We start from the raw sequence: 21,595 nt of genomic DNA, 5'->3' as shown, positions 1-21,595 counted from the left end.
ATACGGGCCGAAGCATACGGGCCAAACAATTCTAGAATCATGTATGCTTAATAAACCAAGAAACGTTTAGATTATAAACCATTACTAAACATCTACATTACACAACAATCAAAATACAATTGCTGGTTAAAAAGAGTGCATTGTATATCATTGACAAACCATCGAATTAAATTGTGATGCTATCTTTGCACACAAAAAAAAATTGTGATGCTATCTTAGTTCATGGCATTCGCATCAGATTAGTGGTTTTGGTCTGCAGAATCAAAACCAGTACATTACATAGATACAAATATATGTCATATAATAATATCATAGTTCATATTAATATTACTATCAATCATGTGATTCAAATTTGATACCAACTTACACAATATGATTTATTCAAATTAAATCTAATAATTCAAAATCAAAACTAATCATTCAATACATGAACTTACGAAGTTTGGTTTTAACATACATTGACCTAATTTACACTAGTCCGACATTACCGAAGATAAATTGTATGTCACGTGTTGATTAAGTGAGGTTTTTATTGTATTATGTGGTAAATAAACCGTAACGTTTGACTAACAGAAGTCAAGTCAATGTATGTTAAAACCCAATTTTGTAAGTTCATGTATGGAAAATTGAATTTTATACTAGTTGATGTATGTTTTCGCACAGGAAACGTGTTTATGTACTGATCGGGACCGTTAGCCTCTGTTGACGCATGAATCGGCCGATTTCCCGAAAATTTACTATTGGACCAAAATAAAAAAGAATATAAACTATAGAGAAGCTTTACCGATAAGGCAAAGGGCACGCTTCCTACGGCGTTCTCTTCATCACAGGGGAGACTAACAAACACTCCCTGTGATTCACGTTTCCAGCGACCAAAGGCAACCGGATCGTTTGGAATCTGCAGCATGATCACCCTGATTGAATATTTCCATTGAAATATCAGTCTCCCTGTTCCATATGATCCTTGTCATATTGAATACCGCCCAGCCTCACTATACGATCCATGTCTCCACGTCTCCACGGCTCTGAGATACGACTGATCCACTGCAATTCCGTGTAGCACACGTATTCGATCATTGTCGATACGATATTAATCCTATATTGGAGTCCATCATAACGACTTCAGAATGAGATCATCGTCTCATTATATATCTGCTCACATGGCAGATATAAAAGGAAAAGGGATTCAATATGATGATGATGAGCCAATCTTACTGACTGCGGATGATGAGGGGCAACTGGGCAAGTCATAAAAGAATTCCGTATGTCTCTCATCGGGAAGATCCTGAATCCAAAAAAGCAAAACTTTGAAAAGCTGCTCCAATCAATGCCAACTCAGTGGGGTGTGCAGGATCGCGTCACTGCAAATGATTTGGGGAATGGTAGATTCTTATTTAACTTCACATCAGAGGAGGACTTAAACGCGGTTTTGAGTAAGGGACAATTCCATTACAATTACTGAATGTTTGTGCTGGTACGATGGGAGCCTATCATACATGGCGATTATCCTTCGATCATCCCATTTTGGGTCGTGATGTCTGGAATCCCGCTTCACTTGTGGACCGTTAAAAACCTTAAGAGTATAGGTGGAAGACTTGGCCATGTTGATGTTGATTCAATCCAAGTGGCTGAGGGGAGGATGCTTATTGATATTGATTCCCGCTTGCCCCTTAAGTTTACTAAGAAAGTTCAAGCTCCTGAAGGGGAAGAGGTAACAATCCAGATCAAGTATGAAATGCTATTCAAACATTGCTCAACGTGTGGACTCCTTACACATGAGAAAGGGTACTGTCCTTTGACGGTACACGCCCTGGTGGGTACAAATCAGAACGTGAAGTCTGATGTTTTTGCGCGCGTCCAACTACCGCGTGAGCAGACGAACCATCAGCCATCGCTGGGAGGTTACAAGACTTCAAATAGTCAGTCTCAAATGTCACAGGAGATGAGATCTCGGCTCGACGGCTACAAGGAGAGCTATGCTACTCGGGATCGGTCAACCGATAAGAAACATGGAAGGGAATCGTATCACTCACGGCATGGAGATGAGGAGTATCCCTCACAACATCATAACGTCAAGCACCATTCGGATAGAATTGTGCGAACTAGAGATGACATATCATACATATATGGCAATGCTAGGTCTCGATACGGTCCTTATGATCGTAAAAAAGAGTTAACTTGGCGCGAGAAACACAGGGATGAAAAGTCAGGGAAGAAGGAGAATGAGAGGTTGCCTCATGCATCAAACTCGATTGCTAGTTCTCCTCGCTATGAAGGGAACGACGCAACAACAGAAGGTGATCGGAACAGCTATGTTAACATGACGTCAAAGGATGGTAATGAGGTGACAATGCACCATCGGAGGAAAATTGTTAGTACGATTGTAACCCCATCTCGAGCGCTAGTTCCATCTACTGAGAACGTCACATACAGATTACAGGAATTAGCTTGCGCGATCTCATTCTCACCTACGGCTTCAGTTGGGAAGGAACATGTGATGGTCATTGAAGCTTTGTCGGGCATGGATATTACGGCTGGCCAGGATGGTGGAGCTATGGAGTCGGAGATTAAAGATGATGATTTGTTGGGGCTTGACCTTATGGAGATAGAAGCGGCGAGGAATCAAACTAATGCAGCAGAGGAAACACAAGAGGTTGGTCTAGCGCTTGATCGACATAAGACTAAGAAGAGTGGTACTAAAAGGAACGCTCCATTGGGCGTCCAAAGCAAGAAATCACAGTTCCTCCGTCGAGGTTCTCCGGCTGCTCGTAGTGGCAGACACAGCCGTGCTGGTCAGCATGGTACATCGAGGAAACCGAGAACAAGTTCTTCTTAGGGAGAGGGTGCGTCGAATGGTGTTTGTTTGATGGGTTCCAAATACCCATCACAGAGTCATCCATGAAGACAATCAGTTGGAACTGTCGAGGGATAGGGAATGACCTAACAGTTCGACGCCTTACAGAGATGTGTCAGAAGCATCGCCCATGACTTTTGTCCCTTTCTGAAACAAGGAATAGAAGGCTGCTGTTGCAAAACATTCAGGCCGACTTAGAATTTGATCATCTTTTTACTGTTGAGCCACTTGGACTCAGCGAAGGTTTAGCTTTATTTTTTATGGAAGAATTTCAAGATAATGTTTTATTTTCGAATAACAGAATGATTGACATTGAGGCAGTCATTGATTGAATAAAAATCTTTATGACGTTTGTTTATGGAGACCCTGTACTTGAACGAAGAGAACAGGTTTGGGAACGTCTTACGTGTTTCTCAACAATAAGAAATGGACTCTGGTTCATGATAGGAGATTTTAATGAGATAACTAATCACAATGAGAAAACAGAAGGACGACAACGCCCTGATAGCTCGTTTCTACCTTTTAGACAAATGCTAAGTGATTGTGGTATGTTGGAATTTCCTTTTACTGGGGATATGTTATCATGGGTAGGCAAGAGAGCACGTGGAGCCACTGTTAGATGCCGCCTTGATAGAGCTGTTGGAAATGAGGACTGGCATGAATGATTTCCTCACACGACTGTTAAATATATGATGTTATGGGGATCAGATCATCGTCTGGTCCTAGCAGTCATCCTTACGAAACCAATAAGGAAGTCAAAGAAATTTAAATTTGACAAAAGGTGGCTGGACAATGTGGAACTGAGGCAAGTGATTCTTGACGGATGGAAATCTCCAGGCCTACCCCAAAATGCTAGTATTATGGAGCACATTTCGAGTTGTCGTAAAGCATTGGGGGAGTGGAGGAGACAGCATAATCTGAATTCGGCAAAGCAAGTGGAGGAGCTAAAGGAGAAGGTGGAGAGCCTGTACTCGAATGATGATGCTACAACAGAAGAAATAACTGAAGCTTTGAAGGAATTGGCTGATGCTCTTAAAGCAGAGGAGATGTTCTGGAAGCAAAAAAGCAGGGTGTTCTGGTTGCGAGAAGGCGACAGAAACACAAAATTTTTCCATGCATTGACGAAGCAAAGGAGAGCGAGGAATAAGATCAACTAGCTATTAGATGGAGATGAGAATGTTGTGGAGGATGAGGAGGGACTAGTAGCCATTGCTACTAGCTACTTCAGACAAATCTTTGAGTCCTCTAATCCAGAGGACATAGAAGAAGTGCTTTCAGAGGTCTCTACAACCATTACTAGATCAATTAATGATGATCGCACTGCTCCGGTTACTGAATGGGAAGTCAAATTAGCCCTCTTCACTATGCACCCGGAAAAGGCGCCTGGCCCGGATGGGATGACAGCTATCTTCTATCAGAAATTTTGGGATATCGTAAAGGAGGATTTAACTCATATGGTTAATCAATTTCTTTTCAATGGAGAGGTAGCGAATGGTTTGAACGATAAAAACATATGTCTCAGCCCTAAGACGACCAGACCTAATGTGATGTCTCAATTTCGGCCCATCAGCTTATGTTGTCAGTTATAAGATTATCTCCAAGGTCTTATGCCAGAGATTAAGGAAAGTTCTACCTGATAGAATTTTGGAAACCCAGTCAGCCTTTGTTGCTGGAAGACAGATATCAGACAATATTATGATTGCACAAGAGATGTTCCATGCGCTGAGAACTAAACCAAGTGGGAGAAATAAAAGGATGGCCATTAAGAAAGACATGAGTAAAGCATACGATAGGATGGAGTGGTCTTTTATTGAAGCAGTTATGCGTAAAATGGGATTTTCTGAAGTTTGGATCATTTGGATAATGAGGTGCATCACAATGGTTAAATACAAAGTGCTCATGAATGGACAACCAAGGGGAAATATAGTCCCGGAAAGAGGTTTACGTCAAGGAGATCCTTTGTCTCCTTTCATCTTTATTCTATGCATGGAAGCGCTCATTAGCCTTCTTAATCATGCAGAGAACCAAGGGATGATAACGGGGATGCGTGTTACACGTGTGTGTCCCTCGGTATCTCACCTTCTCTTTGCTGATGATAGCCTTTTCTTCTATAAGGCAGAGCCCCGTGAATGTGAAGAAGTGATGGAAGTGGTCAGGAAATATGAGAAAGCATCAGGACAGTGCATCAATTTTGACAAATCCTCCTTACTCTTTGGTAAGAGGGTTGGCGCAAACCTTAGACAACAAATCAAGGATAAACTGGGGATACAGAATGAGGGAGGTATGGGAACATATCTTGGAATCCCAGAAGATATCAGCGGATCTAAATGTAAGCTCTTTGCGTTCCTTAAGAAAAAATTAATGCATAGAGTGAATGGATGGACGGGGAGGTGGATGTCAAAAGGAGGGAAGGAAGTTCTGATTAAATCTATACTGTTAGCACTCCCGACGTATGTTATGTCTACCTTTTTGCTCCCGTTGGAGATTTGTGAGAACCTCGCGAGTGCCATTGCACAATTCTGGTGGAGAAAAAATCCACCAAAGAGAGGAATTCATTGGGCTAAATGGAAAAAGATGTGTTTACCAAGAGAAGAGGGAGGGATTGGTTTCCGTATGATCCATGAGTTTAATCTGGCTCTATTAGCCAAACAACTTTGGCTGCTAGTCCAGTTCCCGGACTCGTTGGTAGCTCGAGTATTGAGAGGAAAGTATTATAGAATGAGTTCGCCATTGCGATTGCATTCTGTGAGTAGTCCATCCTACGTCTGGACCAATATATCTGTGGCAAGAAAACTACTACTATTGGGGATTAGGAAAAAGATTCATTCTGAATATGAGGTTAAGGTTTGGGAGAATCCTTGGATTCCTACTACACCAACTAGGCCGGCTAGACCAATTGCTCCAATCCTACATCCAAATTTGAGAGTTAGTGATCTCATTAATGGCGAAACAAGGGAGTGGGATGATGGACTACTAGAAATGTATGTTAACCCAGATGATATAACCTTCATTAAGAGTTTGGCCATAAGCTCAACTCACCACCGAGACTCCTTCTGCTGGAACTATACCAGAAATGGCCAATACACAGTTAAATCGGGATATCGGGTAGCACGGAACCTAATGAGGAACGATGAAGAGAAGGAGATCCTGGAACCCAACATAACAAAACTCCAAGCCTTTGTTTGGAAAGTAAAAGCGCCTCAGAAGATGTGTCACCTTATGTGGCAACTGTTAACAGGACAAGTTGCTGTAACAAGGAATCTAGTACGTCAGAACATGAGATGTGATAATTACTGCCCAAGATGTGGAGAGCCAGAAGAAACGGCTACTCATGCCATATTTGAATGTCCTCCAGCTCTGCAAGTATGGTCTCTAGCATCAACACCATCTGCTCCTGACATTTTTTCTTTATCCAGTATCTATGCCAACATGGACTATCTCTTCTGAAGGAAGAATGACATTGCTGTACCAGAGCTTGACAGAGACCTTTATCCTTGGATAATCTGGTATATCTGGAAGGCCCGAAATGATAAAATATTCAGGGGAATAGATAGAGATCCTATTGAGCTAGTTAGATATGCTGAAAGTGAATGTCAGGCTTGGTTTAATGCAAATGAGAGGGCACCGGGCACCCCACAAGAGCTTCAAAATGAGGAATCCCAAGTCATATGCTTGGATAATATATGTATGGTGGATGGATCATGGACTTCCATGGCACAGTTTAGTGGTTGTGGTTGGGTCTGGAAGGATAGCTTAGGACAGATACAACTAATGGGAATGCGCAACTTGAGTAGGAGAAAGGCTGCTTTACATTTGGAAGTGGAGGCACTGTGGTGGGCAATGGAGAGCATGCTTCTACATTCTTCGTGTCAGAGCTTTGGAACAGATTGCAAAGATCTAATTGCAATGATACGAGAACCTCAAGATTGGCCAAGCTTTGCAACTGAATTGGAGGCAATAAAGACGCTCCAGCTATGTTTCCCGGACTTCAAGATCTCTTATATCCCGCGAGCACAAAATGGAATATCTGATTAGTTAGCTAAGTCTGCTAGATCTTTTTATAGGGAGCTTTGTTAGATTGGTTGTTCTATTCTGGTCTGGTTACCCAGACCACCTCAAGTTCTTTGAGTGATAGAATGGTCGTTCGATGTCAAAAAAAAAAACAAAGAAAATTTACTTCCCAATAACAATAGATTTTAATAGAATCTTAAAATCAATGAAAACTAAACTTTTCCAATAATAAGGGATTTTGAGTGGAATTTAAAAATCATCACCCCAATAAAAATGGATTCTACTCAAATTTTAAAAATTCACAAACCAATAACAATGGAATCTCAAAATTTAATAATTTATCTAGAATTCTTTGCCCAAAAACCCCCCCCCCCCCTAAGTTTCCTATTAATGCAAAAAAAAAAAAAAAATTTTAATCCAATATATTCTTTAATAATTAAAGTTATACTATAATATTCGTATTTCACTTTTACTTATTTCCTAAATTTTATGATTACAAAATATACATTATTTCAGTACGGAGAAACCAGAATCAAGACTCTAATCTATGGAACTTGTTGCTATCTTTATTATAGAAATTTTCTAGTGATTAGAGAAACAGTAATCAATGGGGGAAATTAGATTTCATAAACATCAACACATAGACTTTCAATGGTGACCAAGGAACGAGGAAGAATATTCAATTTTTTATTATTATTTAAAAAAATTATCATTCACAAAAAATATTTTTTCCTTCTCATTTTTTCTCATTCTTTTTTTTTAGAGAAACAAAGGACGAAATTATTTCATTTTCAAATTTGAGAAGGGAACAACCATTTTTTTATGTTTTACATTTACTATTACATGTAAAGGAAAGAGAAATTCTTCTGATCAGAATTTGGTTATTGAACTAATTCAAAATACTAGGTAATGAACCCGTGCGATTGCACGGAAACTCATTTTATAAAAAAATATCATATTTAATTAAAAATTATTATTGTAAAAACCGTTTACAATTGCCTTTGAAAAAGTACCTACATTACAAACATTGAATTCATGTAATTAGCATTAAAATACACATCTGTGGTAAGATGATAACACATATTTTTACACATTTTTATAACCCTTTATAAACATCATTACGAAAAGATACATTCTTATACATTTTGACAAAATTTTAAAGAACAAAAATACATCTATTGACATTTTTTGGATTTCTATTTATAATAAGAAATCACATTCCTAGGATGATAAGACACATTTTTATGCATTTTCATAACCTCTTGAAAATCTTTGCATTTTTAGCATAAAAATACACATTCATAAAATGATAAGACACATCCTTATACATATTTTACACCTTTTGGTAAACTTGTATTTTTAAGATTAAGATGTTGATTGTTTGTAGTTTTTAAAATGGTTTTTGGTTTTTGTTTTTGAGAAACCACTTTATTTGCCAATCAAGATTTTGCTAAAAATGATTTCATAAAAACTAGAGAAACTAGTTTTTTTAAATAACCACCTATTTCTACACAGAAACCAAAAACCAAGTTTTTTCAGATTTTGCCAAGTTGAACGATGTTTTTTTTTATTATGATTTTTTTTATTTATCATTTTTTTAATGGCCTTCTTTTCATATTTTTTTGTAACTTGTCTTTCTTTTCATATTTATCTTATGTTTATGCCTCATTCCCATACTCATATGCTTACTTCACCATCACATCATCAAATAAAATTTTTGTACTTTATTAATATAAAAATAAGTGATTATACATAAAATAACCATAGAAATATGTGTATTAATTATTTTAGAAAAAAATATCAAATATATGATATTAATTTTTTATTTATAATCCTTAACTACTTGTATAATAGCATTTGAGTCAAATTTGAAAATCATTCGAGATCAAATTAATGTATATTTACATGGAATTTACAATATTTTTATTTTTATTTAGTATTTATATTTTGTTTTAAAATAATTTTCGTAAATAAATTTATGTGTACTTGAAGACAGTGTTATTTTATTATTTTCAGAATAATATTTTACTATTAACAGTATTTTTATTTTATTATATTTAAAGTAAAAACCAAAAACTAAAAACTAGAATCTAAAACAACCATTCATGTTTTTCAAAAAACCAAAAGCTACTGCAAAAACTAATATCCAAAAATCAAAAATCAAAATCCAAAAGCCAAAAACTAGAATCTAAAAACCAGAAAACAATCATCACCTCACTAGGTTGATTGTTTGTGGTTTCTCAAATAGTTTTTGGTTTTTGTTTTTGTAAAAACTCTTTTTACCAATCAAGATTTTGGGAAAATAGATTCCCTAAAATATAAGGAAACCAGATTTTGTAGTTAACTATCTATTTTCAAGTAAAAACCAAAGTCCACTATTTCTTGGTTTTTAACAGTGTACGTGGTTTTGTTTTTTTTTTTACATTCATGGGTTTTTATTTTCTATTTATTATTAAAGTATTTGCATATTTATGTATTAATATAACAAAATTAATAAGTAATTCCAAATCACTAAAGTTTTTGTATATTTTATACTAAGGAATAAAATTAACATAATTATTTATTTTTAGTTTCAAAAAATAAACCAATCTACATATTCCTTATTGATAATATATAGATACTTAATTTTTATTTATTTATTGATTTCTTACTGTCACATTCATTAAATCATATTTTAAAAATAATTAAACAAATAATAAATAAAATTTATAAGAACAAAATATTTTCAGAATAATCAAATAACTAATATCTAAAAATAAAAATCAATATTGCCATCAAAATACTGATATCCAAAAAAAGAAAATATTTCCAATGTATTATACATATTACAATTTTTATTTAATAATCTAGCTATTACTTTGTATGTTTTAATTTTTGAACTACATAAATTTTATGCATTTTACCTTATTTTTTTAAAATATATATATATTTTAATTCTGTTAATATAAAATCAATTATTCATTGACTATAATTAAATACACTTTACAAGTCCAGATATTTATATTTATTTTGTTATTTTAAAAGAAAAAGCCGAAAACTAAAAACCAATATCTAAAATCACCATTCATGTTTTTCAAAAACTAAAATCTACTGCAAAATCAAAAACCAAAAACTAAAATCTAAAATCTAAAAACCAAAAACCAAAAACTAAAAACCAAAAACAAAAATCCAAAATCTAGAAACTAAGAAAACAATCCAAACAGAAAATATTAAAAATTAATAGAACACAACTAAAATACTAATTCAAAAGAAAAAAACTGCAGAAAAGTTTTTGTAACTTCAATGGCTTGGATATTTATACAGATGACCTATATCTGCCTGAAATTCAGGGGACAAAAACAGAAAGTGTGATTCTCAATTCTTTCTATCAATAGTCTTCCTTGTTCAAAAAATAAAAATAAAAGGGACAAAAACAAAAACAAAAACAAAAACAAAAACAAAAACTTTTCTGCAGTTTTATTCTTTTGAATTTAGTATTTTTTTTTAAAAAAATTCTGATTCTAGTTTCAGTCTCTATAATGTTGGTAGAAACTAATCATTATCCCAAATTCAGAAAATATTTAGTTTATAGCTGATGTGGGTGTGTATGAATAACTTTATGTATTTGAAAAAATATATATATAAAATGTTGAGACTATATAAGTTTTGGTATGACAAATAAAATATTTTTAACCTACGTATTTATAAATTGAAATTGTGTGACTGACTTGTTGTTTGGTAGTTTTGTTACTTAGGAATTAGGAGTGCTTTATTCTTATCATGAATTTTAAGTTTTCTTATTTTCAAAATTTAAAGGCCAAGTATACACATATTTTAATTCTTATTGTATCTCTCAAATTACAAATTATTAGAAAGTATGGATTTTGTTAATAAAATATATCAAATGGGAATTGGTTGAGTTTGGATGGTATATTATATTAAAAAAATCAATGTATCTAAACACCACTTCCTATGATGGTATCCGAAACTTAAAAAAATAAAATAATTTACTTCATATTTCAAAAAGAAAATCAAACTTTTTGAAATGAAAAAATAAATTATTTCAAAATCAGTTTTTTTTTATATTTTATATAGTTCATAAAACGATAATAATACCAAATTATTATAATTTAAAAATAAAAAATATTACTTTAAATAAATATTTAAAATTTAAAAGGTTTTTTTTTTTTAAAAACTCTATAAGAATTTTAAAAAATCATACAAAACTTGTAACAATTTTTTTAAGATTTAATTAATATCAATTTTTTAGATTATTTAAATCTTAAATTCTCCCAAATCCTTGATTGTAAAGTAATATACAATTTGCGGTTTCCACCGAAAAACTCAAATTTTCAATTTTGATGAAAACACACATTTTTAACTTTTTGGTGGAAAAACACATTTTTCCAATTTTGGCGGAAAAATATCTTTGTTTTTTTGGATTTTAGCGGGATAATACGTTTTTCCAATTTTGGTGGAAAATCGTGTTTTCGCGTTTTGGTGGAAAATCGTGTTTTCGCGTTTTGGCGGAAAACGTGTTTTTCCAATTTTGGTGGAAAAAATGAAAATTTCAAACTTTGGTGAGAAAATGATTTTTCAGATTATGACATGAAACACACATTCTTCGAGTTTTGTCGGGGAAACACGTTTTCAGATTTTGGTAAAAAAAATCTTTTTGGAATTTGGCGGAAAAAACATATATTCTGATTTTTACAGGAAAACACGCTTTTCGAGTTTTCATAGGAAAATGCATTTTTTAGATTTTGACAGAAAATGCATTTTTTGAGTTTTGATGAAAAAAACATGTTTTTCAGATGTTGACGTTTTCTCAGATTTTAGCGAGAAAAACTCGTTTTCCGGGTTTTAACCTGAATCACTGAATCATTAGGTGTTTCATTTAAATGAAAAGCCCATTAGACATTACCAGATGATGGTGAAACCTGCCCCAACCGACAAGATTTGCAACTTTAATAAAATTTAGCCCAGCTTAGCCCAACTTATTTATAGAATATAAATATCACCAGTAGCTCAACCGAATCAATTAGGTTGTCGGTCGTCTCGACTTTCTACAGCTTCAACCGAATCAAGTCAAACTAATGGAGAGTATGGCTGAAAAGGCCTATGTAAGTACCATTCCTTATGATATGGTTTTGAATTCATGGTCGTTTTACTTTTGGATGATCTGTACGAGTCTCCCAGAATAAATTAATTTTTTGTTAGGGTTTTGATCGGTATTACAATGACAATCCGCCTACATTAGTTCCGTCTACTTGGAGTAAAAACTATGGTATCGGTCTCTATGGTAGGATTGGACTCATATGCCACAATCTTCAGAAGGTAAAACTAACTAACTAACTAACTGATATCATTAATCATCACTTATTTCTCTAATGTCTGAATTTTTCGGTTTTGTTTGTTTTCCCGTTTTGACAGGGAACAAACTTAAAGTTTAAACGCTTGGAGAAACATACAACCGAGCTGACTGGGTACCTCAGCTACTACATAACTTTGGAGGCAACGGATCCGGCCACTGGCTCTGTCTGCTCTTTTCAGACTCAGTTTAGCGATGCAGGAAGCCGCATTTATTGTTCAAATCTCAATGTATGAACACTCAAAGATCTCAATAAGAATAACTCAACTCTTATTGTTAGATTAAGAAAACTCTCTCAAAAACTTAAGCTCTCACAAAAGATCTCTCTTAAGTCATAAGTTATATCACAAGTTGATATCTCCTTATATAGATCCTAATATTTCCTAATCTCACTTATCAAACCATGTTTCTGTTTTTCCTAATCCTAACTCAACTAGGATTAGTATTTCTTGGACTCCAAGTTAACATCAAGTTTACTTTCAGCAGCATTTCGTTGGGGGCTAGGATTACCTGGTTTACCATAGCCTCCAGAATCAAACAAATACGTAAGATTTCTTCTTATTCAATCAGGACTGTTAACTGTTTTCAAAGGTGACCTTGGCCCTGCTCTTTTTAAAAAGTGTATTTAGAGGACTAAATGTTTTCTGACATCAGGTAACGAGCCTGTAGATGATGAATGGGAGGAGGAGGACACACCTGGAATACATGAGTTCTACAAAGTTCCGATGCCCAAATGGTTTTCTGATGAAGCCTTGGAACGTGACAGTAAAAAGTATGGTAATTTAACATTATATGAACCCTTCATGGAGTTTTTGACTTGTATATACCTCTAGTTAGTAACCTAGGTTGGAATCATTCATTCATTCGTTCGCAGGTGCCAGAATCAGATCTGCATGACAATGACTGGCTTCAACTTCTCATGGAAGTCGCCTTCTTCTCCAAAGCAGATCGTGTATGTACTTTTCTTTCTTTTTTTTTTTTCTTTTTTTTTGCAATTTTCTTGTCCAACTCTCCCAAAGCAACAAATTGAAACTTGTTATCTTCCCCATCTTATGATTGTAATTGCAGTGTTTGGATGCTTACCTACCCTTGGAGCTCAAGAACGTTGTTGTGGAAACTTTTGAATATTACACAACTGTCTCCGGCGTGGCTGTACAAGACGTTCTCTCACCACCGATTACAACTCAATCGGTTTACATGAAGAAGAAGATAAGAAGAACATAGATAACCCCAAAGAAACCCTAACCCGAGAGTATCATCCTCATGTACACTCTCTAGTCTCGAAGATGTATCGATGAAGATGATTCACTTAGGAATATATCAGAAGCTTCTCTTCATACTGACTCAGGTGCAACTCATGTGCCCAACTAATCAAGCTCAGCTACAAACCTTCTCCTGCCACCAGAAGCTCTCAACACTTGTATTACTCTTCAAACATGGCTTTTAGCAAAGCAAAGAATAGTTGATCTGTTGGCTGCTCACTTGCTTAGATTTTGATTCTCTGTTTGTATACTGGAATAAAAGAAAAAAAGTGAAAATTGTATTCGCTAATTTTTGAATATCTCATGCGAAAAATCTGAAAACTGTTTCGCTAATATTAATAATATGTTCCGACTTGGTAAGTTGTACATATGTTTTACTTGGTTATAAGTCTAATAACGCAATGCAAACATGAATAAGTTAAGTAACGATCCCATAAATACCAGCTACATGTCCACATAGATAATAAATAAAACATGCACCAAAAGAGAGTTTGCAAAAACACAACTGAGCTCGCTCCACATGTCTACTCTTTTTCTTGTTTTTCGGTTAGAGAAACTTCAAGTCTCATGTGTTCTGGTTTGCCATCCATGGTCTTCCTTACTACAGCATGGTGATCACCAGCCAAGGTCGTTGAAAGATGGGGATAGCCAGACAAAGTCACGGAAGAAGGATCGGTGCAACACTTGTAACTTAGGTAGAAGATTGCATTGTTTGCCTTGAGCTTCTCACGGGCCTCTGTTGTGTAATCTTCAAAAGTTTCCACAACAACACTGTTGAGCTCCAAGGGTAGGTAAGCATCCAAACACTGCAGTTAAGCGTGTGAGACAAGTTTCAAGTTTTGTTGCTTTGGGAATTGAATAAAAAAAAAAAAGAAAGAAGAGTACATACACGATCTGCTTTGGAGAAGAAGGCGACTTCCATGAGAAGTTGAAGCAAGTCGTTGTCATGCAGCTCTGATTCTGGCACCTGCGAATATATGAATGAATTAATTAATGACTAACTAAAACATATACAAGTTAAAAGAACTCCATGAATGGATCATCTGATGTTTATTACCACGTAATACTTTTTACTGTCACAAGCCAAGGCCTCATCTGAAAACCATTTGGGCAGTGGACTTTTGTAGAAGTCATGTATTGCAGGCGGGTCCTTGTCCCAGTGATGATCCACAGGGACGTTACCAATAGGAGTGATTCTGGAGACTATGTTGAGCAACGAAAATCTGACACCCAATGGACTGCGACGTCCTTGGTCGCGTAACAGCGTTTGAAAAGAAAAGACAGAGCCGTTGGCCGGATCCATTGCCTCCAAAGTTACGTAGAAGTCCATGGATCCAGTCATCTGCATACTATGTTTTTCCCAGCGTTTAAACTTAAAGTTTGTTCCCTGTCAAAAAAAAAAAAAAAAAAAAAAAAAAAAAAAATCAGAAAAAGGTGATAGATGTATGATGAGTAGTTAGTTAGTTTTACCTTTTGAAGATTGTGGCATTGGAGTCCAATCCTACCATAGAGACCGATATCATATTCCTCTCCCCACTCGGGCTCAATTAATGAAGGCGGATCGCTGTTGAAATCCATATCAAATCCCTAACAAATTTTACTTGTTCCCTGAGACTCCAGATCATACAAAACCAACGACCACAAATTGAAAACCATATCATGAGAAATCTCGGAGATTACTTACATAGGCCCTTCCGCAACGTTTTAACGCTAGCAAGCGAGGTACTCGTTCTGGTACCGGTAGCCGTTCTTCGGACGATTCACACGTTCGCGCCCGCTTATCCCTTGATGCTGTCGGAGCCATACCCTTCAAACCTCTGGCCAAGCCCTTCGAATCTCAGATATTTTTAGATAGCTCGGTTGAAGACGACCTACGACAACTTAGCTCTGTCTTGTGATATCTTATCCTTATATACTTTACTACGCTCGGTTGGGCTGAGCGGGGCTAAAAATCTATTAGAGTTTCAAATGTTGTTGGGTTTGGCATCCTTTACTTTCATATATATATATATATATTGGGCTTTTCACCCCGTAAAAAACAACCGGGGAATTAGGCGACATGTCCATATTTGAATATAACTTAAGGAAATACACATAACAACGCTTACGCAAACGATATAATACAATATTATTGTGAAACTGGACACTAAGTCCCTTAACTGCGCATGAAAATAGATATGATAACTTCCTGTCATGTTCCAATAATCTAATAAAAAAATTTGTGAGCAACAATCAGAATCGGTTAACTGTTAGGGTCAAAATCGATTGCGACAAAATTAATGCCTGAAAATCCCCGAGAAATATTTATTTTCTAAAAAGAAAACAAGTAAGCAAAAGACTAAAACCTCGTCTAAACTCCGAAAGAATTGTACGACCAAATTCTTAGAAAGATCGTTTGGTTTCACAAAACAGACGGCTCTCAAAGGACGTGGCAACCAAACCAATATCAACCAACTCCCCGTCGGGAGGATCGGACAGACCACGTCCAAACACGCCTAAGGGCGAGTCAGATCGATCAAATCAACTCGCCATTGGGCAAGTCTGATGCTCCACATCCAACTCGCCCAATGGCGAGTTGGATCAGCTCCATTCACTTCGCAATCAGGTGACTTGGATCAGTCTCGTGCCATGCATTCTCGTCTCCAAAACTTCTACTTTCGAATCTCGATCAAACTGTCTTTTGTTTATTGGAATTACCATTGGAATTTTACGATAAAAACCGCAAATGCTTGTTTTCTCGTAACAAGTTTGAATTATTCGTATAAAGCGGCAACTGTTGACTTAACACTAAGACGGCTCAAAACTATACGAATAATTTAACTATTTTAAAACCGACATCACGCAAAGGATGATTGTTCTGAAAAAATCGTAAAAACGCTTAGTCGCAAAACGATCCAGGAAGGTCAAAAACGCGGCTAAAAGGCCAACTTGCAATTGTTATACGAAATTGAGCCCAAGGTTGCTATGACAATCTATCTAAATCGCAGCTCGGTTAGGTTTACGAAGTCTTTAGGTTGCTAGAACTAGGAATCTCGCCTACAGCTCTCGTATCCAAAGCTCTTACCTTCTGTAAACGCTTAAAACGCAGATTCAGAATAATAATTTCCTTGCTCTCTTTTCGTTTATTTCAATCTATTATTTTTGTCCGTTTTTATTATCTGATTGCTTGACGTTTGGCTTAACAGAAATCTGTGACCTCATGGAAAGTTAGGAATTTTTTTAATTTTCCTTATTAACAGAAATCGACGGTGTGAATTTTAGTTCCCACACTTTTTACTGGTAGATTTCTAGATGGTGAGTTTAAAAGATTTCGTGAGAAGAGAATGATCGGGTTTCATCTATTTTTTACATCGGTAACATCAAGGAAGAGAGAGAGAAGAGAGAGAGAGAGAGAGAGAGAGAGAGAGAGAGACGCTTGGCCGACCGATACATTTAGGGTTTGATTGGTTGGGGCGGTAGCTTTCTATTTTTTTTGCTCTGAGATTTAGGCTTTAGATTTTTAGCTTTGGATTTTGTTTATTTTTCTGTAGAAAATTTCCAGAGCACTGAATAAAAACGCTAGAGAAAGTGCTTTTTAAAGTTAACATATTTCTTTTTATAATTTTTTGGTTTTGAATTCTGTTTCAGAAATAAAAGTATGATTGCTTTAAAAAATGTAGTAGAAATTAAAAAGACTGTCCATAGTTTCTACAACCACTACCAATCACTCCCTAAAGATGATGAAAGTGATAAATAAGCAACTTCAAAGATATTCTTCGAAAGAAAGAAAAGCAGGAAACGAACTTTAGAACTTGCGACCGCCACTTTGGCATAAGCCTCTTTCTCGATCGAAGAAGTAAGAAACGAGAGACGGCAGCCCTCATGCCTCATACGGCTTGGAAGAGAAATCAGGTCATCCTGAGCCGCGAATGAAGGATCATCATTTTCAGTAGCGAGCCTCCGGACAATCGGCTCCCATTCAGAACAGGATGAACCGGGCAGGGTGGCCATCAACGACTGACGACGCTTACGGGTCGCAGCGATGATTTCATCCTCTGAGCCATGGCTCAATGAAACAGGAAACCGCTGCTCCCAAGGGGCACCCTCGTCGCCGGAGTATCAAATCGAGATCATAGGAAGTTTGTCGGAAGCTCTACTCCTCGACGCTGACCTAGAGGTACGAAACGACGATCTCCTCACAAGTTACCTGGCCAATCACTCTGAAGATTGGACCTGGACGGAAGGAGTTGCGGTAACCCCTTGAGAATGCTCCGCTTCATCCTCGGAACCCTCGGTGATCGGTGGAGCCCTATTCATCCCCCTGGCATGTCAAAAGCAGCTCGAACACGATTCTGGTTAAACGACGACCAGTTCGAATGACCTCTCCGAAGAATTCCGATCAAGCCTCGAATCTCGTCAGAGATCGAGGAACTTCCGGAATGAGAGAATAGTAAAGGAAAAATGGATATTTGAATCATTAAACCCAATATAGGAGAAAACCGACATAAAGATTAAGAAAAGTACTAACCTATATTCTCAGCCTAATTCCGGGGAAGTCGAGAGAAATCGAAGTCACCTACTGACACTCGGTCCACCTTGAAGACAAAAAATTGCTCGCGCCACTTCTCGTCGCGATAAGGAACGTCCTCAAAAACATGGCGACCTGGACAGGGGGACACCAGGAAAGTCCCCAGATTCTGCTGGTTCCGCTTCACCAAAACAAGATGTCAAAATTCACCAAGACCAAACCAGAGACCTTCTTCTCTGGCTCTAACCAGCAACGACACTAGATGCCTAAGAAAGTTTGGGCAGATTTGAGTAAACGATAAGCCAAGCTCCGCCAAGATTTCAAGGACTGGCTCCAGAATCCGGAAAGAGAGACTGCAAAACTGGACGAAAGGGAGATAAGCCCCGCAATATCCCCTTCGAACAGTCTCGGGAGTCTCTGACGCAGAGGCCAGATCAAGAACGACGGAACGATCGACTCCGTATACCTGGTGGAGATCTTCGAGATCATCGGCTGTGGTTATCGGCTGAGGAAAACTGAATGATGAATACATCTCAAGATTTGATGATCAAGAAATCTCAAAGCAATAACAAGAGATTGACAAAAAGAAAAATCAGAATTGAAGCTAAGAAGAAATCTTTCACGTATACATAGCCGCTATAACAGCTCTATCACCATTCTCAAGAAAGACAATGATGACCTAGGCTTCGCACTAGCGGCGCCTGATATAGCCGTTACACGCAAGGATGGAAGCGCGCGAAAAAACGGTCCCCAAAGCTATCATTAAGCTTAAACAAAATTAAACCAAACGACAAATGACGAAACCAGGATCAAAGCAAACTGTCTCTTTTTCTCTCCTCTAAGTGAAAAGAGACTGGGGGACAAATGTTGGACCCAATTTTGGTGAATACACTAATGGGCCGCGATCAAAGAAATGAGCTGCAAGAGCTAAAGCCCATAGCGAGCACGCGAGCTCGAGACGGAAACTTCGAGGATCCAGAGATCGCGGAGGAGGTTGCGAGTATCACGGGGAGAAGCAACCATAAAAGGAGAGGAGAAACTAGGTGAAAGGACGCGTGCAAAAACCTAGAGAGAGCACACAATTCACATCGAACTCATTTCACTCTGTTTTAGGCCTGTTCTTTAGTCGATCTCTTTGTAGTTTCCAACCTCCGTTCGTTTATTGTAATCGATCTCTTCAATCAATAAAAGTCCATTTTTGTCAACTGATTTCCGATTACATCATTGTGTTCTAAGGATATCGTTGTCTGCATCGTTAATTCTTCCCCAGTTTATATCACGAACACTATCAAATACTTAGTGTAGATTTTAGGATCTACAATATTTATCTTTTTATATTCTTTTCCTTCTAAAATTTTGTTTCCAATTTTATCAACAAAAAAAATTGTTTCCAATATATGTCACAATACATATATATTATTATACAAATGTTTGTTTTGTTTCTATGACGCCCCATTTCAATGATACATTTTATGGTGGACACTAAAAATAAATATATTTTATGTAAAACAAAGATGTGTCTAATTTTAACATTTGATACAAACACAAATTAAAATATGAAATTCAATATCCGCCCGATCGCGTGGATTAAGGTCTAGTACACATTGAAGACACTGCTAAACCCAGGCAAGTATTTGAGTTTTAGGTGAAAAGATTACAGATTTCTGTTTGAAACTGAGACTTGCAGACAAAGATAACGATGTAGAACATATCTAAGACCAACTTGGTCAAAATGGGAGCTTCGGAAAATCAGTAGTCTTGCATGTAAATGTATAGGAAACGTCGTATTCTTTGTCTTGCATGAAATCGTTGATATAAATAAAGATGCTAGTTTATGAGTTCCTCTGCTTCGAACAACAAAAGAGCTGCAGCTCAAATACAGAGTTGGTGAAGATTTGAGTCGGGAAAGGTTAATATATTCTGTAGTTTCACATACGAGGTCACAGACTGCAGAGATTTGACGTGAAATTTATCACTGGAGGTCGAATATATAGATTCAAGTCGTTCTAGTCCAGAGAAACATAAAAACAAAGTAAAAGTTCAGAAAACATAACTGCAAAAACTAAAACTAGATCCAAATGTCTAGTCATCGTCTTCGGTGGTGGTTAGAGCAACTTCAAGACTCATGTGACCTGGTTTCCCATCCATGGTTTTCCTCATTATGGCAAGGTGATTACCAGCCAAAGGCGTTGAACAAGGATCGACGCAACACTTGTAACTTAGGTAGTAGATTGCATTGTTTGCCATGAGCTTATCACGAGGCTTATCTTCAAAAGTTTCCACAACAACACTGTTGAGCTCCAAGGGTAGGTAAGCATCCAAACACTGCAGTTACGTGTGTGAGACAAGTTTCAAGTTTTGTTGCTTTGGGAGATAACAGGAATTGAAAAGTAAAGAAAGAAGAGTACATACACGATCTGCTTTGGAGAAGAAGGCGACTTCCATGAGAAGTTGAAGCCAGTCATTGTCATGGAGCTCTGATTCTGGCACCTGCGAATTGAATGAAAGAAGGATACCTAAGGTTACTAACTAAAAAACATATATAAATGATCATCTGATGTCTTATTACCACGTAATACTTTTGACTATCAAGGGCCAAGGCATCATGCGAAAACCATTTGGGCATTGGACCTTTGTAGAGTTCATGTACCGTGTCCTCGTCCCAAACATTATCCATACGCTCGTTACCTGATGTCTCTAACAAAACAGTCAGTTCTGATTTACCTAAATAGAGTTAGTCCTGAATAAATTCTATTAATATTCTTACGTAAAGGTTCGATTCTTGAGGTTAAGTTGAGCCAAAACGTTCTGACACCCAATGAACTGCGGCGCCTATAATCGAATAACACCGTCTGAAAAGAGAAGACAGAGCCAGTGGCCGGATCCGTTGCCTCCAAAGTTATGTAGAGTTGATCGGATGAAGAAACATGGATCCTAAACATCTCCCAGGTTTTAAACTTAAAGTTTGTTCCCTGCAAAAACCCCCCAAAAAAAAAACTCAGAAAAAGGTGATCCTATGATCATACATAGATAGTAAGATGGAAGATGATCAGTAGTTACCATCTGAAGATTGTGGCACTGGACTCCAACCCTACTATAGAGTTCGATAATATAGTCATCTCCCGACTCAGACCTAAATTCTATATCAGAACCCTAACAAAAAATCAAACGACGAGCTTATTATATGTATGTATGGGTCTATCAATCGCTAACCATATATAAAGATATCTTACATCGGAGTCCGCATCGTATACTACCCTCAACGCATCATTCGAATAATCTCCTCCTCTGCTAAACATAAGATCATCCATCAGCGACGCATCATCTTCCATATCCCCCAAACTTGTCATCGGATCCACAACCCTAGAATTATTTTTTTCCGTGTTCGGCGTGTTTTTTCCACCGTCCGTCTACAATGAATTTTGGTTTTATAGAGCCATCATATCACGGTTTTATCTTTTAGGGGGGCTTATTATTGTACTAAGCGTTTGAGAAAATTTCAGGAGTTTTAAATTTACTGGAATTTGAAGATTTTAATAGGGATTTTATTAATAAATGATTACTTCGACAACGTGACTCTAAAATTCATATATTATAATCTCAAATTAAAT

General features: G+C 36.8%; 4 protein-coding genes across 5 annotated transcripts; 2 read left to right on the top strand and 2 right to left on the bottom strand.

The window, feature by feature from the left end:
* Positions 1-3,198: 3,198 nt before the first annotated feature.
* LOC106331160 lies at positions 3,199-6,889 on the top strand. The gene is made up of 7 exons (XM_013769489.1): positions 3,199-3,400; positions 3,446-3,509; positions 3,636-3,924; positions 4,042-4,287; positions 4,469-4,735; positions 4,970-6,222; positions 6,304-6,889. The coding sequence occupies exons 1-7, from the start codon at positions 3,199-3,201 to the stop codon at positions 6,887-6,889; spliced, it is 2,907 nt and encodes a 968-aa protein (XP_013624943.1).
* Positions 6,890-11,882: 4,993 nt separating this feature from the next.
* On the top strand, positions 11,883-13,417 carry LOC106333862 (UPF0725 protein At5g63820-like). Its single transcript, XM_013772254.1, has 7 exons — positions 11,883-11,967; positions 12,065-12,181; positions 12,278-12,426; positions 12,705-12,760; positions 12,870-12,987; positions 13,090-13,167; positions 13,284-13,417. The coding sequence occupies exons 1-7, from the start codon at positions 11,941-11,943 to the stop codon at positions 13,414-13,416; spliced, it is 678 nt and encodes a 225-aa protein (XP_013627708.1). The 5' UTR covers positions 11,883-11,940; the 3' UTR covers position 13,417.
* Positions 13,418-13,943: 526 nt separating this feature from the next.
* LOC106335277 (UPF0725 protein At5g63820-like) lies at positions 13,944-15,370 on the bottom strand. Its single transcript, XM_013773754.1, has 5 exons — positions 15,162-15,370; positions 14,948-15,064; positions 14,535-14,864; positions 14,367-14,444; positions 13,944-14,283 (listed from the first exon to the last, which is right to left on the bottom strand). Exons 1-5 carry the CDS (start codon positions 15,279-15,281, stop codon positions 14,002-14,004), a joined length of 927 nt encoding a protein of 308 aa, XP_013629208.1. The 5' UTR covers positions 15,282-15,370; the 3' UTR covers positions 13,944-14,001.
* Positions 15,371-19,960: 4,590 nt separating this feature from the next.
* On the bottom strand, positions 19,961-21,439 carry LOC106335278 (UPF0725 protein At5g63820-like). Of its 2 annotated transcripts, none has more exons than XM_013773756.1 (6): positions 21,218-21,439; positions 21,045-21,137; positions 20,752-20,956; positions 20,557-20,672; positions 20,397-20,474; positions 19,961-20,309 (listed from the first exon to the last, which is right to left on the bottom strand). In XM_013773756.1, exons 1-6 carry the CDS (start codon positions 21,332-21,334, stop codon positions 20,067-20,069), a joined length of 852 nt encoding a protein of 283 aa, XP_013629210.1. In that variant the 5' UTR covers positions 21,335-21,439; the 3' UTR covers positions 19,961-20,066. The 2 variants fall into 2 exon arrangements, with proteins under 2 accessions (XP_013629210.1, XP_013629209.1); XM_013773755.1 differs by having other exon boundaries at positions 20,554-20,672; positions 21,218-21,437.
* Positions 21,440-21,595: the final 156 nt, after the last annotated feature.

The sequence above is a fragment of the Brassica oleracea genome, chromosome C3 (genome assembly GCF_000695525.1).
Source record: "Brassica oleracea var. oleracea cultivar TO1000 chromosome C3, BOL, whole genome shotgun sequence".
In the NCBI taxonomy this organism is placed as follows: domain Eukaryota; kingdom Viridiplantae; phylum Streptophyta; class Magnoliopsida; order Brassicales; family Brassicaceae; genus Brassica; species Brassica oleracea.
The sequence above is the reverse complement of the archived record's forward strand: the minus strand, read 5'-3'. Positions and strand labels throughout refer to the sequence as shown.

What these genes read in the sequence shown, in the direction of transcription:
- LOC106331160 (XM_013769489.1), top strand. Translation starts at nt 3,199, where the DNA reads ATGACGTTTGTTTATGGAGACCCTGTACTTGAACGAAGAGAACAGGTT. An exon ending in ACAAATGCTAAGTGATTGTG is followed by an intron (nt 3,401 to 3,445) that starts GTATGTTGGAAT and finishes TATCATGGGTAG; the next exon opens with GCAAGAGAGCACGTGGAGCC. An exon ending in TCTGGAAGCAAAAAAGCAGG is followed by an intron (nt 3,925 to 4,041) that starts GTGTTCTGGTTG and finishes AATGTTGTGGAG; the next exon opens with GATGAGGAGGGACTAGTAGC.
- LOC106333862 (XM_013772254.1), top strand. Translation starts at nt 11,941, where the DNA reads ATGGAGAGTATGGCTGAAAAGGCCTAT. An exon ending in GTATGGCTGAAAAGGCCTAT is followed by an intron (nt 11,968 to 12,064) that starts GTAAGTACCATT and finishes ATTTTTTGTTAG; the next exon opens with GGTTTTGATCGGTATTACAA. An exon ending in TATGCCACAATCTTCAGAAG is followed by an intron (nt 12,182 to 12,277) that starts GTAAAACTAACT and finishes CCGTTTTGACAG; the next exon opens with GGAACAAACTTAAAGTTTAA.
- LOC106335277 (XM_013773754.1), bottom strand. Translation starts at nt 15,281, where the DNA reads ATGGCTCCGACAGCATCAAGGGATAAGCGGGCGCGAACGTGTGAATCG. An exon ending in AACGTTGCGGAAGGGCCTAT is followed by an intron (nt 15,065 to 15,161) that starts GTAAGTAATCTC and finishes AAAATTTGTTAG; the next exon opens with GGATTTGATATGGATTTCAA. An exon ending in ACAGTAAAAAGTATTACGTG is followed by an intron (nt 14,445 to 14,534) that starts GTAATAAACATC and finishes ATATATTCGCAG; the next exon opens with GTGCCAGAATCAGAGCTGCA.
- LOC106335278 (XM_013773755.1), bottom strand. Translation starts at nt 21,334, where the DNA reads ATGACAAGTTTGGGGGATATGGAAGATGATGCGTCGCTGATGGATGAT. An exon ending in TATACGATGCGGACTCCGAT is followed by an intron (nt 21,138 to 21,217) that starts GTAAGATATCTT and finishes ATTTTTTGTTAG; the next exon opens with GGTTCTGATATAGAATTTAG. An exon ending in AGTGCCACAATCTTCAGATG is followed by an intron (nt 20,957 to 21,044) that starts GTAACTACTGAT and finishes GGGTTTTTGCAG; the next exon opens with GGAACAAACTTTAAGTTTAA.